The 17,500-nt window shown below is 43.2% G+C and overlaps 1 protein-coding gene across 1 annotated transcript in view; it reads right to left on the bottom strand.

The window, feature by feature from the left end:
- opn7b (opsin 7, group member b) overlaps nt 1-17,500 on the bottom strand; it is a 45,223-nt gene that overhangs the window by 9,426 nt on the left and 18,297 nt on the right. The window contains exons 2-4 of the mRNA XM_084014544.1: nt 3,981-4,068; nt 3,731-3,893; nt 2,077-2,204 (exon numbers count right to left, since the gene is read on the bottom strand). Of these exons, the coding sequence (XP_083870670.1) occupies nt 2,077-2,204; nt 3,731-3,893; nt 3,981-4,068 (379 nt within the window). The remainder of the gene's footprint in view (nt 1-2,076; nt 2,205-3,730; nt 3,894-3,980; nt 4,069-17,500) is intronic.

Consider the following 17,500-nt stretch of genomic DNA (forward strand, 5'->3'; position numbering starts at 1 on the left):
CTGTCAAAGAATAACACTTGTTTTTACTTCACAAGGTACATGCAGTCAATCAAAGTACACCAGGTTTCAAAATACTGGCTATTGTTGACATTACAATAACTGCATAGACTTTTATGTTTCAGTTTTACAGGTATTTGCATGCAAAACATGTAATCCACCGTTTTTACACAACATTTCTTGGTTGGGAACTGTATGTCTACATGTAATGTTCACATTCAAAAGCATTCCAGTAAAAAGCAAATCAGTTTTTTTCCTTTACTGTTTACTACAGGAGGTACAGTAGAAATACTGTTTACAGTATGATAGAACAGAAGAAGTTTTACAGTATTGCTTACATTGAACAAAATATCCATGAAACACACAAGAGCATTCTGAACAAAAAAACAACAGCAAAAAGCCCAGATAAAAAGTTTGTCTTTTTCTGTTTCCAAAAAACATCCCTCCTCAAAGTCCTCCTTTTACTGTATAAGTGTCAGTGTAATAGAAAAAATAGCCCCTGCCACTGAGTCTAAACCAGCCAAACTTAGCCAACATAAATCAGCTGTGTGTCAATTATTCAATTGTTTGTTTATTATCAGCTGAGAAATATTGTTTTTGAACTGATATCATTGCAGAAGCAGAGGTTTTTATACTGTATCTAAGGTTTGGAATATTGTTTTTGCTATTGTGGGATGTTGTGTGTTAACATTCGTAAATAATACAAAAACAATCCATAATTTTATTGGGAGGTATAGCTTGTCTGTTAAGAAAATGTAAGCATTGTGGAAATGTGTTCACTGACTGCATATTGTGTGAAAACGACATGACATGTGTGAATGGTATGGACACAAAAAAACGATGCTGTGCTAATTGTGTTAAGAGTTTTAAAAATGATGTAACAGCTGGTTGGACAAACGCTTGTTAGCGACTGAAAAAAACTGTAAGACAGTCATTCACGTGAATAAATCAAATAGATTTTTGCTATATTGTGCTCATAAGGGGCGCGCTGCTCGAGGAGTTAGCAACGTGGAGTGAAAGAAGTTCACACGGACGTTAATGTGAAAGCTGCCTGAAAGCTGAACTGTGTTGGACCTCCATTACAGTTCCAATGTGGCCATAAGTAAGTAGAGTACGGGCCATCAAGCTTAATCAATATACTGTAAATCACACGCGTTACAGGAAGTAAATCACTGCTCCTCTCCGAGTCGTGGATTTAGAGCCGAGCAGCTGCAGCATGAACCTCTCTGAGCCGAGGACGGATGTCCGATGAAAACGCTCGGCTTGATGGTTTCAAGAGGTAAGAGATGTCGAGAGAGATAAATCTCAGTGTTACACAGCTTTAATCTAAAATAAAAAGCATCCTGACCGTCAGTTATGGCCTTGAACATCAGAACTCGGTGATATTGAAACCCGATTTCACTTTTCACTGCAGAAAAACAGTTTCTCCAATTTGCAGAATCTGCCTGATGTGACTGGATCTGACTTTTAAAAAGAATTGGAGTTGACCGATCTTCTGGTTTAATTCATGTTACGTCCAAAACACAGCAAGGATAAATAAAGAGCCGATATACGACCCCTTCGTGCCCAGATGATCGTCAATGCACTCGAGCCTCTCCCTTGTCTTTAGACCATGAAGATCATTTAACTCAGCACCTCTTCAGAGGCTGTTCTTGGCTCAAACGGACATTGGTTTTACTCATTTTTCTCTAGTTGACGACAAACATGGAGCCTGGCAGGTAATTGGTTGGTTTGTGAGGTTTTCTAACGTAAGAGCCTGCAGGGTGAATACATTAAAGGGGACAGGAGTACATTAAAAGCCTCTGTAAACATCTCCACATTTACATACCCGGCTGTTTAAAGAGGTTAAGGCACGGCCTTGAACATTAACATTATTGCAGCATGGCCACTTTTACTTGTAACAAGCACTCCAGGCGCTGCCTCACGTCTCTTATTATTTCTCTCTTCTGAGTCAAGGTTTTTGGCTTCAGGGGAGAGAGGAGCAAATATTTTTTTAATTGGATCAATACTAGTTAAACCAGTCTTCTAGATGAACCACTTAAAGTGATGCATGAAAGCATGAATGGCCGGTTGTCTTACCGTAGTTTGGGCAGCAGACCTTCAGCCAGCAGACGCTGGAGAGAACCGTGAGGTTGGTCAGGCTGCACAGGCCGAACAAAACGCCACAGAAGGCGTAGTAGGTACATGTCGTCCTATTAAACAGCCACCTGGACGGACAGAGAACCTTGGTTACTGATCGATCCTTCTGGTGAATTACACGGTCGATGGAACACGTTATCCTTCATTCATATACAGCTGCAGCCGGCTGGGCATCATCGCACGTATGACAGCTACGAGCCCTGAAGACTCGGGGGATCTGAGGGAGCCTTATTTCTTAAAATGTTCAGATGTCGTCCTCTTTATTAACTTTGTTATCAGGAGACACAATGCAGTTAAATAAGCACTACTATCACTACATAATTGTATTCCTTAATTATGTAAATTGATTATTGAGTTATGTCCATCATCTGTTTTTTTGAGCCGATGGGTTCAACCTTGAGTGAACATTTGTGCCAATTTTGAAAGAATTTGCTCGAGTCATTGCTGAGACATCACGTTCACGAGGATGGGAGAGACATGATGTCACAGTGACCTTTGACCACCAAATGGTTATCAATTCATGTCTGAGTCCAAGTAGACGTTTGTGCCAAATGTTAAGAAATCCTCTGAAGGCGTTTCAGAGATATTGATCAGATTAGAAGAATGAACCAGACGGACAACCCTAAAACATTCTGCCTCCAGTCGTGGTCGCTGTCTTGTTATTGTTATTAATCCTAATTATAATCCTAATAAGTGCCCTCGACAGAGAGCTGAATGGAGACGTTTTATTTGCATCTTAACTGGGAAGAGTGGCGTCCTTTGCTGTCCTCTTTCATTGAAGTTCAGTCAATCGTGTCTTGTTGGGAGAATATTAAACGTAACATTATTTCTCTAACAGAAGGTGGAAGTGCTCTTCAAACAACCTGTAAGGTCGGCCGCCCGTATGAAGCCTGGGAGGCAAAGCGCAGGGGGAAGAAAGCCCACGGATCACAGCTGGTAATGCTGGGGCATTAAAGGGAGAAACATTTCTTCTTTCAGATTAGTGGAAAGAAAACATATAAAGCTACTAGAGACTGCTGATAAGAATTGGAATAATTATTGTGACGTCAATTGTTGGTTGAGGACATTTTGGAGTCGAGAGGAGTCGCCCCCTGATGGCCAGAGAGAATGAAGGAGAAGTTTAAGGCACCTCATCGCCGGCTTCACTTTTTCAGAATCGGAAGTCACCGCCTGATATATACAAACTTGATGGGAGAATGTGGCACATCACGGCGGCAGGGAGGAATCATAAGTTTAATGATCGCTCTCCACTTCTTTATAGATCCACTTTATCATAAACACTCAAACCAGCGGTGTTGTTTGTGTTCGTGAGCCAGAACTCTCCCAGAAACAGCTCTCGGTCGTGAAAGAAATAAACTCATGGTTGGCTGTCATCAGCTGTGGAGCGCCGCGGCTCATCAAATATCATCATCGCTTGTAAAAATACATCAAATAGCATGTAATAATTGGAAAAACAGAGCATGAATAGTTGTCAATGATATCTTCAAATAGTGCTTGTATATCACAGAGTTGGGAATTGGGTTTATATATAGTTGTATTTATGAATGGGTGGTTTATCCGACGGAGAGTGGCGGGAATGAGGAGGGCCACTCACATGTGGGCGAAGGCTGAGGGGATGGCCAGAGGGAACAGCGTCATGGTCATGCCCAGGTCGCTGATGGCCAGGTTGACCACAAAGAACTCCGCCGGCTTCAGGGAGGACTTCTTCCTGTAGGCCACGTACAGCAGGATCCCGTTCCCCAGCACCGACAGCACCCCTGGGAGACAGAGAGGCAGGGTGAGGAGGTCTGGCTGCTCGGACCTGAACACACATACGTACACATGAAGGGTGGAAACCACTTTACCGAAGATGGCGTAGATCGTTCCCATGAGGAAGTCGTTGTCTTTCGATATTCTGGACACGAGCAGAAATGTTTCGGAGGCATTTCCCATCTGGACCGAAAACATCAACACAAACAGAAGAGGGAGAGAACACAGGGTTAGCTTCATTATATGGGCCAGGAGTTAGCATGGAGGGGATCATGTGTTTGGTTGTGTGTGTGTGTGCATGTGTGTGTCTGTCTGTCTGTCCACAGATAATCTCGCATGCTACTGGACCCATCAGCTTCATATCTGTGTCTACCTTGTAAATGATGATCCCATACTGAACAGTCTTGGTCTGTATTCATTCATTCCAACATTACAGCAGCCGTGACCGGTAGAGATCTGCACTTTTCTAGATAGTTCTGATTTGAATAAGGATGTGTGTTATTGCATGGCTTTTCTCCTTCAATGATAAATATCTCTAACTATCGGCTATAACTTGAGCAAATGTTCAGCTCTTTCACTGAGATTTCTCTAAGAGGTGACATAAAAAAAGGTATTTACCATGTCTCTGCCTTCTTTTTTTTAATAATGTGGAAGCTTTACGCAGTGTCATCACGGAGAGGAGGCTGCTTACATACCTATATGCTGATACAATACCTCCCCAGTCATTTCCATACAGAGCATTACCGGCTGCCAGGACTGTATTTATTTATGCCGAGGCAAGTCGCTGAGGTAATCTATTTTTAAAGGATATTTTGTGTTGGAGATAATGTGAAAATGTATTCATAGCCCTTTCTATTGACTTCACAGGGAAGGAAAGAGACGCGATAAGTCAAGAGAGGTGCTGCTTGTGGCCAAAGCCCCTATTAGCATAAATGCAGCAGATTATTTTCAAAGAGAAGCAGAGGTGAGGGGATGGTTTCACTTTAACTTGGGGTTTCATATGTACGACTATCACAGGGTTTCACTTTAACGTGGGGTTTCATAAGTACGACTATCACAGGGTTTCACTTTAACGTGGGGTTTAATAAGTACGACTATCACAGGGTTTCACTTTAACGTGGGGTTTAATAAGTACGACTATCACAGGGTTTCACTTTAACGTGGGGTTTCATAAGTACGACTATCACAGGGTTTCACTTTAACGTGGGGTTTAATAAGTACGACTATCACAGGGTTTCACTTTAACGTGGGGTTTAATAAGTACGACTATCACAGGGTTTCACTTTAACGTGGGCTTTCATAAGTACGACTATCACAGGGTTTCACTTTAACGTGGGGTTTTCATATGTACGACTATCACAGGGTTTCACTTTAACGTGGGGTTTTCATATGTACGACTATCACAGGGTTTCACTTTAACGTGGGGTTTCATATGTACGACTATCACAGGGTTTCACTTTAACGTGGGGTTTCATAAGTACGACTATCACAGGGTTTCACTTTAACGTGGGGTTTAATAAGTACGACTATCACAGGGTTTCACTTTAACGTGGCGTTTCATAAGTACGACTATCACAGAGACTCTTGTTGTCTCGCTACGATGTGTTTGAACGTTTCCCTTGAATGTTCCCTCAGACGTCGCGGTCATGTGACTGTGCTCCATGAAGCCCGAGGGCAGCTTCAACATGTCAGATGAGTCCTCACATGCATGAAGGATACACATATTACGTCACTATTAGGAAGAATGCAGGCGACATATGCAAGAAATACAGAAATCCACTGGTGCATCATGAAATGAAAGTGGAGACAGGAAGGTTTAATTAAAACACATAATAAATGGAAAATGTGAGCATACATGAGAAATGAATACAGGCAATATGTGTGCATTCCTTATATTTATAGCAAAGATAATGTAAGACACTTTAATGAAGCCCACAGGTTCTCCAGAGGCGGCTGGGAGTTAATGACCTTGTGCACTGCCGGGTAATGAGAGAAGAGTGTTCACAGCATCATTCCATGAAGTAAAGTAGCGATACCACACTAAATTAAAAGTCCTGCATCCCTCTGCCACTGCTATTCATACTGTAGTATCATAAATCTACAAAACTATGAGAAAATATAAGATAAACAAGATAGAACTTTTTTTAATCCTCTCACATTCCCAGCCATAAACAGCCTTCTGCTTCTTCACCTCCTCTCGCTCTGAATCCAAGTTTGTCACCCGTTTCAGTATCTCGGCGGCTCCAAAGGGATATCTCTAGATTTTAAAATTAAAATAAAGTGCTTTTCATTTTTGATAAATGATGGGAGGAAATGAATTCTTGGCGGTGCACTTTTAGACTCGGCTTTGTATAAGTGGTTTAATTTCCCGAAGTTCTGAATTTCCTTCTAAACATTTTCATTCAGACTATCGTTCAGACTATCAACAAGTCTTTTCTTTACTTTAACAAATGGAAAACCACTTGATTACACCCTGTCAGCCCTGAAGCAGCCGGTACCAGTCTAATGTGTGTTTGTTTGGACGGAATTATGTGGAAATTCATCTCCAAACAGATGTTGTTGTAGATTTCCTGGATTAACAATATCTTATTTATATCTTTCTATACATATTCAAGGTAGGGACATAAGTGCAATATATGAGCTAAACTATAACAAAGTCAATCCATATGATGGCAATGATGCATGTAATGAGAGCAATAATGCAGAACAGAATAGAAGAAAATGATTACTATGATAATGGCAGCAGTGGATATTAATGAATGATGATTATAATAAAGCAGAGTAGCATAGTAATAATAGAAATATGACTAAGTGATAATAGCAGCAGCAGGCCTGTATGATGACAGATGGGGGTTTCTTGTTATGACACCTGTTCTCCCTTCGTGTTCCCGTTCCTGACTTGAAACTTGAGCTTAATCCAGCGTATTTCACTTTACTTTGTTTGATGTTGCAAACATATACATTCTTGGCTCATGATGTCATTTTTGAATGAATTTGCAGTGTGTTCATAATTCACGGTGGTGAACAGAGAAAACAAGACCACCGACGATGCACAGATTTAGCAGTGAGCCCCCCAAAACCCATGCAGCAGGACCAGACACATTGTCTCTGTTTATACGGTTTCCATGTCATTACCCATAATGCAACAGTTAATTCAAAGACCTCAATGTATTATGCTAGTCGCAGCTAACTTAACCTTCCCTACCTTCTTCAGACTTCAACCCCAATCGATCCCGCCCCCCTCTGGAGCCAGAACAGGCTTTAACAAACTCCAACAGCAGCAGCTGGCTTCGATTCAAAGATTTACATTTGGGAGCCTTGCAGAATCTTAAAGGAGTATCTGTTCAAAGCAGACAGGTTTACACTGCACCTTCAGATCATACTGTTTCAGTCTGCCGGTCTCATTATTTATGTCATTGCCCACTTCCCCTTCTACTGTACGGCCTCATCTCAGCAGCCAATACTGCAGCTTTAAGTGCCTTAAAGCTGCATTCTTGCTCATGGCCACCAGGGGGCGACTCCTCTCTGGTTGTATAGAAGTCTATGAGAAAATGGTCCTACTTCTGTCAGGGGATGCTTTAGGGGCGGGGCTTACCTGCTGATTGACAGGTCCATTTAGAGTCCAACAGACCAGAAAGCAGGGGATGCTTTAGGGGCGGGGCTACATTATGATTGACACATCATTATGACGAATCATCTTACAAATGTAACCCTTCAACTGTTTCTTTTGAGTTCATGAAAGGGACAATTTGGTTGCCTTTAAATGTTCCTTTCAGCATCCGCATGATACTGAGCTGCACAAAAACCCCAGATGGTTACGGCCATAAATGTCGAACTTGAGGCTTCAAAACCGTTGTCCACAAACCAATAGGTGACATCATGGTGACGACATCTACTTGTTATATATAGCGTTTGACGGGATTAACAGTCTGAGAGGATGAACTGAATGATGAGAGAGAGAGAGAGAGAGAGAGAGAGAGAGAGAGAGGCAGAAGAAAGAGCAAACCCTCGCTCAGCCCATCAATCTGAGAGGGGCGAGTGAGGGAAGTCATAAAGTCACTGTCAGCCTGTAGCTGGAAACGGGGCTGATCATTGGAGAGGAAGTCTTTGACAATTTAAGCCTCACTGTCATACAAATGGGACTTACAGCCTACACACACACACACACACACACACACACACACACACACACACACACACACACACACACACACACACACACACACACACACACACACACACACACACAGTCCAAACAGAGAGCGAGGACAGATTATTGAGGAGAGTGAAGGAGATATTGTACAAGAATGGAGTGCATGAATGAATGAGCGTGGACAAGTGAAGGATGAGGAGAATCCTATAACTGTAGCTGTCAGACGGGACAGGAAGACGGGATTGGGAGCAGAACGGTGGAGATTTCTCCCGAGGCCAACGGGACGCGTCCCCCCCCCCCACACACACACTTATCATTGAACACCCTTCTGAAATACACAGTGTTGGAGAGAGAGATCCCTTAAGTTTCCAAACCACAGTAGATGTGTTTCCAACTAGACACCGACTTCACTATCAGACTTCCTCTCTCACTATTTATGGAGCATATTCATTAATAAAAGAGAGCAGCAAAGGAATACAAAAGGCATCACCTTTTTTTTTTTACAGGACTGGGAGTTGTAGTGTTAAGTAGCAGCTAAACCTAGCTAATAAACATTCTTGTGCAAAGTCCTTTTGGGCACAGCTCATAGTCTGGCAGAGCGACTAGAACCCAGAAACAGAAACCAGCCAAAACAAACTATTAACAAACCTCTGTGACATTTCTGACAAACATAACAAAAGAAAAATCGACAAATGATTGTAAGTCGCTTTGGATAAAATCATCTGCTAAATGCCCTTAATGTAAATGTCCAGAAAATGATTCTGCTCCATCAACGCTCCTCTGAGAGAATACATCATCATATTTACTAATGGGAAAGGAGTCTATAAATACACACACACACACACACACACACACACACACACACACACACACACACACACACACACACACACACACACACACACACACACACACACACACACACACACTCTCTCCAACGTAGCAGTAACAGTCTTCATCAGAGCCGGGCGCTTCGTTAGACTCACGGCTGTGGCAGGGAAGAACAGAAATCAAATCATTTGTTTCCTTCCCACAGTGCAAGAAAGACAAATGAACAAAAATCCCCAGAAACAGCCAGAAAGGGTTAAATGTCCGAGAGCTGAGATGAAACTGTGTGAGGCAATTATAATAAGTAAGCATGATTATGTAAACAGGACATGAGTGATTATCTCGGTTCCCCCAGATATTACTGATGAAAGAGATACGAGAGGCCGAGAATCCCTTCTATTTTTCTAAATAAGAACTCATGACTCATCCTTCTCTTCGTAACCCAGACATAAATGCTGATGCATGCTTTCACCGTCCTCTCACAAAGACAAGAGTCTCCGGTCACCTTTCTCTGAAGGTCTCTGTGGACAGCAGTGGAGTCAGGAAATCCCAAAATAGGATTATATGGAATTTAGACGCCGTTTATTAGCAGTGGACAGATAGAGAGAGAGGGGGTTGTGACATGCAGCAAAGGACCTCCGGCCGGGATTTGAACCGTACATGGAATGTGCTCTGACCACTCCCAACCTGCGCACCAGGATTTTATGGAATATCAGAACTCACAGCGCTAGTTTTTAAAAATGTCAGGGATGTTCTACATCATCTCAGACCGGGCCTCTTCGTCAGCAGCGCGTGTCCATTTGAGATGATGGAGTGGAATATGAACTGCTCCAAATGGCCTCCATTACGGCTCGCTCCCTCCATTTCTCAGCTCTCATCCTGCTGTCACTTCCTGCCGGTTCGTTGAGCGAGGGAACGAAAGGAAGGCATCGCGGAAATGCTTTTAGACTCCACCACGTCTCTCTTCTTCCCTTCTGCTGCCTCATGTCCACATATTTCATCCTCACGTTCTCCCCTGAGCGTATTCATTTGTCTAGCCCCGCCCCTTTTAAAATCTGATTTCTGGAAAAATAAACTTTTCTGTTCCTCTGTTTCTCATCTCCCTGGAATCATTCGTTTTGCCGTGAAAGCAGAATGATGTACATCTCACTCTATCTGCCGTTCACACGGACAGATGGTGAAACCGAAGACGGTTGTTCTGGTCTGTGAGGCATTTTAAGTATCTTTGGGACTGTGAATCTGTTTCATCTGCCCTCAAATCATCAACAATTTGGAGCCATGTGTTGATATCAGGCAGCGACTGCCGGTTCTGAAGAGTGAAGCCAATGTGGAAATGTAATAAACTTGCATTCTCTCTAATAGCCACCAGGGGGCGACTCCTCTCTGGTTGTATAGAAGTCTATGAGAAAATGGTCCTACTTCTCTCTGCTGGCCACCAGGGGGCGACTCCTCTCTGGTTGTATAGAAGTCTATGAGAAAATGGTCCTACTTCTCTCTGCTGGCCACCAGGGGGCGACTCCTCTCTGGTTGTATAGAAGTCTATGAGAAATTGGTCCTACTTCTCTCTGCTGACCACCAGGGGGCGACTCCTCTCTGGTTGTATAGAAGTCTATGAGAAAATGGTCCTACTTCTCTCTGCTGGCCACCAGGGGGCGACTCCTCTCTGGTTGTATAGAAGTCTATGAGAAAATGGTCCTACTTCTCTCTGCTGGCCACCAGGGGGCGACTCCTCTCTGGTTGTATAGAAGTCTATGAGAAAATGGTCCTACTTCTCTCTTGATGTATTATCTCAGTAAACATTGTAAACATGAGTTTATGATCTCAATCTCTAGTTTCAAGTCTTCTTTAATCCAGCATGATGTTCATTTAGTACATTATGGTCCATTTAGAGTCCACCAGACCAGAAAGCAGGGGATGCTTTAGGGGGCGGGGCTTACCAGCTGATTGACAGGTTGCTACCACACTATCAATACACTCAGATGTAAAGTTGACATTGAATTGTGAAGCTAACTTTGTTAGCGGCTTCACACCAGAATCCAGATGGATCCAGATCCAGTAAGGTTGCTGCTTGTCTTGGTCAGATCCACCCGTCGCTCCTCCACAGTCCAAATATGGTCACTTTTTTTTCTTCTACTGTGTTTGTCGACCTCGGCCTGCTAGTGTTGCTACGCTGTAAGAGCTACATTCCGAGTGGATTTCTACCAAAGATATCTGTGGGATCACTTTAAATCTCACCGAATCCCATTTAACATCCGCTGACAGGCCTTCCATGATTCATCCTAAGAAAAGGCAACGCATGCTGTCAATCTCATAAATACCAAAAACCACAAAATCAAAGCCATTCCCCCGCAGGTCAACAGGTAGAAACTGACGGGACAAAATGGGCCTTAAATGATTAAAGAGCAGTGTGTTTCTGTCTCAGTGGACGTGAAGGGAGCTGACGATGATAGTAGTTACACAACAACCTCAGGGCCATGAAATGCTGGAAAATACTTCTTGAAGTGCAATTACTTCCTTAAGATCTGCAATCAATACAAAGTTATCATCGTTTTCCAAAATAGAATAAAAAGGATTTTCCATCCATGGCACAGGAAGCATCCCGTGGCATGTGTCGCCCCAAGGTGCATTTTTATGCGTCTGCATGCCACCAAGCGTGCAGTTCTGCAGCACGCAGCTCAGCTGTGCATGACAGCGAATCTGACTGTATGTGACTTCCACTTCCTTCCAGCCAGATAGAAGCTTGTCTCTCCCCCCCCAACACTACTCTCCCTTTAGCCAACACCCTGCCCCCCTTTAATCTTCACATTAACCCAAGTTCATGCTAATGACTCGTGTTCCAGCCGTGTCTTGCTCTCCACACAGGCCCCTCGTTGTTTGTACATCCATCTGTTCACCCGTCCACATCCCTCAAACGCCCCTCAAACAGCACAAACATTGACATTCTGTCTCGGTTCGTCTTTAATACTAACGGCGACTGCAATCACTCATCCCTCAACTCTCCCATCTGTTCACCTCAAGTCGAGGCCTGCTGCAAACACAAGCCTCAGATCATTTCCATATCTCAGACGAGGATTTGTCTTTGTGACAAACGGACCGGTGATAAGTGTTTCAAAACAAACAGGCTTCATCACTCAAAGGAATCAGCAAATGTTTGGAATTGTTCACTTTGAAGGATGGAAGTGCCTTCGTGGCGTTCGGTCTCCAGATGCAGCCTCCGAAGGAAGCGGCCCGCTCGTTTGGGACGGGACTTCTTAATGGAAGCTTTTAGAAACGCCTTGTATACAACCATATGGATCATTTCCCACATTTAAATATGGTAATCTACAGCATGGCACTTTGATGTCTAATGTTCCAGCAGCATCAACTGCAGCAGCAGCATGTGTTACAAACAACAAGCAGATGTTTGATAAACAGCAAACCTCAAACTGGAAATTTGCTTATGTGTTTATGTCACAATATGTTCCAGAAATGTAAAACGCTGATGCTGGAACATAATTGGTAAAAAACAATGTTTACTGTGAGCTTCTCCTCAAAGAAGGCTTTCAGTTTTTCTCATATCAGTTTGTCCTCTAATTAAAAGTGCGGAAGTTCAGCTTTTCTGTTGCTCTCGGCTCTGCAGAGCTGCAGGCCCACACCATAATCAGCCTCTTTGCTGATATCTGATGATGTTCTGAACATAAGCATTAAAGTCGGCATCACGCTTGTAAAATCAGTAAATGTGATGTAAAAACGATGTAAAGGACTCTGTTGTTCTTGTAGAAATGACATTTACTTCCGCTTCTCTCTGAAATCACTTTACCCATTAGGCAGTTAGTCGCCGTGCACGTACATCACACACACAAAGAATGCCTCTATTTGTACTGAGTAATGAAACTCATCTCATTGATCAGCTATTACAGTTTTTCTCCACTGGTTTGGCTCATTTCTTGAAACAGAAATTACATTCTCAAAACTCTAAGATCATTTGGCAAAACAGTCTTACAGTTCAGCACAACACCATAGTTCACTTGCAAAAGCTCATATCTCTCCCAAAACTGTTCACTCATGCTTCAACACTAAATTCCTTTCCCATATAAATAGTCAGTGCCCCCAAAAGACAAAAGATCCTTCTCAATTGCTTTGGCTCATTTCTCGAAACAGACCGGACGTTCTCAACACTCTTGGTGCTTTTGCCAAAATAACCTGGATGGTTCAGCACAACACCATGGCTCACCTGCAAAAGCTCATATCTCTCCCAAAACAGTTCGCTCATGTGTCAAATCTAAATTCCTTTCTCATATAAACAGTCAGTGCCCCCAAAATGCATCATCCCTTTAGCATTGTGTAAGCACTGCAAGTCAAAATGTTTAGACGTTTTGTCACTATGGCCATCTATGTCCACCACTAAGTCTGAGCCCAGTCCTTCATTGACAATGGTTACTGTACTCGTTTTTTTGTCTAGCTAACAGAATACAATTGTGTGTAAAACTGAAAAAAAAAAATAGGATTTTACGGTAAGAGTAGCCACCTGTGCCAGGTTGTCGTTCAAACATAGAATTCAAAGGACAACACTCCATTCGTAATGTATGTCTTATGTATTTCTTACAGAATGAGTTACCAATGAAATTGTATTGTTGCTTTACTTTTTACCACTATTCTAATGCATCACTGAACAGTGACTGGAATACTACTGTATCCCATTGAGGTACATTACTGCAGGGCTATAACACACACACACACACACACACACACACACACACACACACACACACACACACACACACACACACACACACACACACACACACACACACACACACACACACACACACACACGCACTAAATGAATAGGTAAATGCACATTTCTTGCTTTATGCACAGTGTCCAGTCCTACAGTATACAACATATAGTTCAGACTGATATGAGTACATACCTGTTTTCCCTGCGAAAGGTTTGGATGATGGAGGAGAGCTTGGTCAGGTGCCTCCATGTTCAGAAATGGTACTGGTCCTGGTCAACCTTTATATATATACTGTATATGTTTGGCAGCATTCACAATCATAGACAGCACCTGTCAGGTAACTAAACATACGGTTTGATTGGTCATCTGAGATGAGTGAAACTCCTCCTTCGTTAGTCAAGTTCTAGTTTCACCTGACTGTCAATGACTGTACTCAATTTATCAAATGTTCCAAGAGATTCATATATGGTATTCATGGTATTATGTTCTTGACTAATTTTGACAATTGATCAGACTATTGTGCAAGTGATGACTTACACAATGAAATGATGCTGACATGTTTTGAAGAGAACAACCATTAGACTGAGAATCGACAATCAGTTTAGATCAACAAGATCTATTCACTTGGAAATTGTGCTAAATGTAGGCTAGCTGTACTTAATCATTGGCAAAGATGTAATGAGATATTGAGACATGAACTAAGACAATTGCAATTTGATTAATGAATGAGAAATGCAATTCTGTTGTGGACAATTGCCAAGTGGTTTGGAGATTTGTCCATGTTGTTTTGAGAATGTAATTTCTGTTTCAAGAAAAGAGCCAAACCAATGGAGAAAAACTGTAATACAATCAGGGTGTACATATTTGATTTATCAGTGTCTAAAGAGAACAATGATGTATGTGATTGATGGAGATCGTCGAGGTCCCTGCTGCTCCGTGTGACTCCTCCGTGACCCGCCACCCTACCTGAGGACTGCATGAGGCGGCCAGAGGCTTCCCATGTGAGATAGCAAGAGATCCGGTCCCAACACAGACCTTTGTTATTCTCCACGGGAGCCGCCTGCTGCAGACGGATGAGTAGAAACGAGCCGCGATGCTCCGTGTAACGCATGGTTGTGATGTAATCTACAGGGACAGCATTAGGGGTATTTTTATCTTCTTGTTGGTCTGAAGTGAAAAGCAACGCACCGAGCAGTCCAGTGTCCAGTAAGGAAACCTTTCATAATAATCTTTAGAGTGTTCTTTTAGCAGTCAGCAAGGCACTACTCAACACAGCAGATAGACATTTTCATTTGAGTACGGGAAGTGTCTCGATCTAAAAAGTCAACAACAATATTTAAATGGTCCATAAATATGGCCACGAATGTGTGAGAAGCCTCGATCAGAGCGACGGAGTGAACAGGGACACTCGGCCGTCTGTAGAGCAAACAGCAGAACGTTAATACTGAGTGCATGATGTATAATTTAAAGGTGAGGAAAGTGAATGTTGCTCCGTCTGTCAGTCCCACGGACTAAAGCATCATCTCAACGCTCCCTCCATCGCTCGTCATTTAGCAGACGATATTATATAACGCCACCCACCGTCCTCATCGTCCTCATCACGTTTTGAGAAAAGAGGAAAGAGAGTTCAGGTTGGCTGTCGGACGTGCGTCGTGTCGTGGATGTGGAATCTGGCCTCGGTCCCAAACGTGGTCGGCGAGGCTTGGCGGGAAGTCGCAGCTGCATCGCCGGGCGCCGTCCTCCCGCCAGCCTGCCGGCCTGAGGCGGCGCCGAGCCAAACCACCGTGTTTGTTTTGGGTTTCAGTGATTTAGATTTTTTTTAAACACTAAACCCATAAGCAAATCGCCACAACAAACACATACGTGCATCCAGCCAGCAGCAGCTGCTGACAGCGATAATCAGCGGCCGGTGGCGGACACGGAGAATTCAAACGCACCCCGTCTGCAACAGCTGGTGTCTTATTAGAGAGACAAAGGGAGAGAGACACAGAGACAAAGACAGAGAGAGACACAGAAACAAAGGGAGAGAGACACAGAGACAAAGGGAGAGAGACAGAGACAAAGACAGAGAGAGACAGAGACAGAGACACAGAGACAAAGGGAGAGAGAGACAGAGACAAAGACAGAGAGAGAGACAGAGACAAAGACAGAGAGAGAGACACAGAGACAAAGGGAGAGAGACACAGAGACAAAGGGAGAGAGAGAGACAAAGACAAAGGGAGAGAGACACAGAGACAAAGGGAGAGAGACACAGAGACAAAGGGAGAGAGAGAGACAAAGACAGAGAGAGAGACACAGAGACAAAGGGAGAGAGAGACAGAGACAAAGACAGAGAGAGAGACAGAGACAAAGACAGAGAGAGACACAGAGACAAAGGGAGAGAGACACAGAGACAAAGGGAGAGAAACAGAGACAAAGACAGAGAGAGAGACAGAGACAAAGGGAGAGAGACACAGAGACAAAGGGAGAGAGACAGAGACAAAGGGAGAGAGACACAGAGACAAAGGGAGAGAGACACAGAGACAAAGGGAGAGAGACAGAGACAAAGACAGAGAGAGAGACAGAGACAAAGGGAGAGAGACACAGAGACAAAGGGAGAGAGACACAGAGACAAAGGGAGAGAGACAGAGACAAAGACAGAGAGAGAGACAGAGACAAAGGGAGAGAGACACAGAGACAAAGGGAGAGAGACAAAGACAGAGAGAGAGACAGAGACAAAGGGAGAGAGACACAGAGACAAAGACAGAGAGAGAGACAGAGACAAAGGGAGAGAGACACAGAGACAAAGACAGAGAGAGAGACAGAGACAAAGGGAGAGAGACACAGAGACAAAGGGAGAGAGACAGAGACAAAGACAGAGACAAAGGGAGAGAGACACAGAGACAAAGACAGAGAGAGAGACACAGAGACAAAGAGAGAGACACAGAGACAAAGGGAGAGAGACACAGACGGACAGAGAGAGACGATCAGGAAGTCAAGTTCAGCTAGTGTTTCTGATGTGTTTCTGATGTAATTGATGAATTTGATACGGAGTAAGAGTAAAGATGGCGACCCAATGTTGGAGAGATTACTTCATGGATTCATCTTCTATCTCCATTTATCAAATCAATGTTCGGTCCATACATTGTTAAAATTATTCTCTGTTTTCTCTGAAATACGGACCGTTTAATGGGTGTCCGGCTACAGCTTCATCTCATTAGCCGTCCTGCATCGTAGCATGACGACGAGCCTGACCTTGACCTCCATCCTCTTTTCTCCCAAAACCGTAACCAGGATTTATGTGTTGTTTACGCTCTTTACATCGTCAAACTACATGTCTGCTAGATTGTTACTCAAATGGGGACTTTCAATTTTAGGAAGTGGTCATAACATGTAAATGTGCACAACACACACACACACACACACACACACACACACACACACACACACACACACACACACACACACACACACACACACACACACACACACACACACAGACATATTGATTATCCAGTTACATAAACTTTAATAGACTTGATGACATATTTCCAGAGTTAAATGTCAGGCAGCGTCTCTTTGAAGGAGGCCTGTCCGTGCTGTCGTTCTAAAGACTTGGCTGTCCTTCAGACAAAATAAAACAGTGATCGCTCACTCGCTGATATTGTTACAAAGGAGGAGTGTTTCATCCCTCTGCGTACAAATTAACTCAACTCAATTTCTGTAAGTGCTGTATGCCAGTACATAGAAACGGGCCGGTGACCTCAGTCCTTTTGGAAGAGTCATACCCTTGAAAATAGTAGATAGTGGTGGAAGGGATTTGGCTTTATATACACTGTGTATATATACTGTATATATATATATATATATACACATATACCACATCGTGGAAGGTTGCATCGTAAAGTCCGACTCTTGGTTAGTGTCCCTCAGCT

Source organism: Eutrigla gurnardus (assembly GCF_963514095.1).
Source record: "Eutrigla gurnardus genome assembly, chromosome: 8".
NCBI classification, from domain to species: Eukaryota; Metazoa; Chordata; class Actinopteri; order Perciformes; family Triglidae; genus Eutrigla; species Eutrigla gurnardus.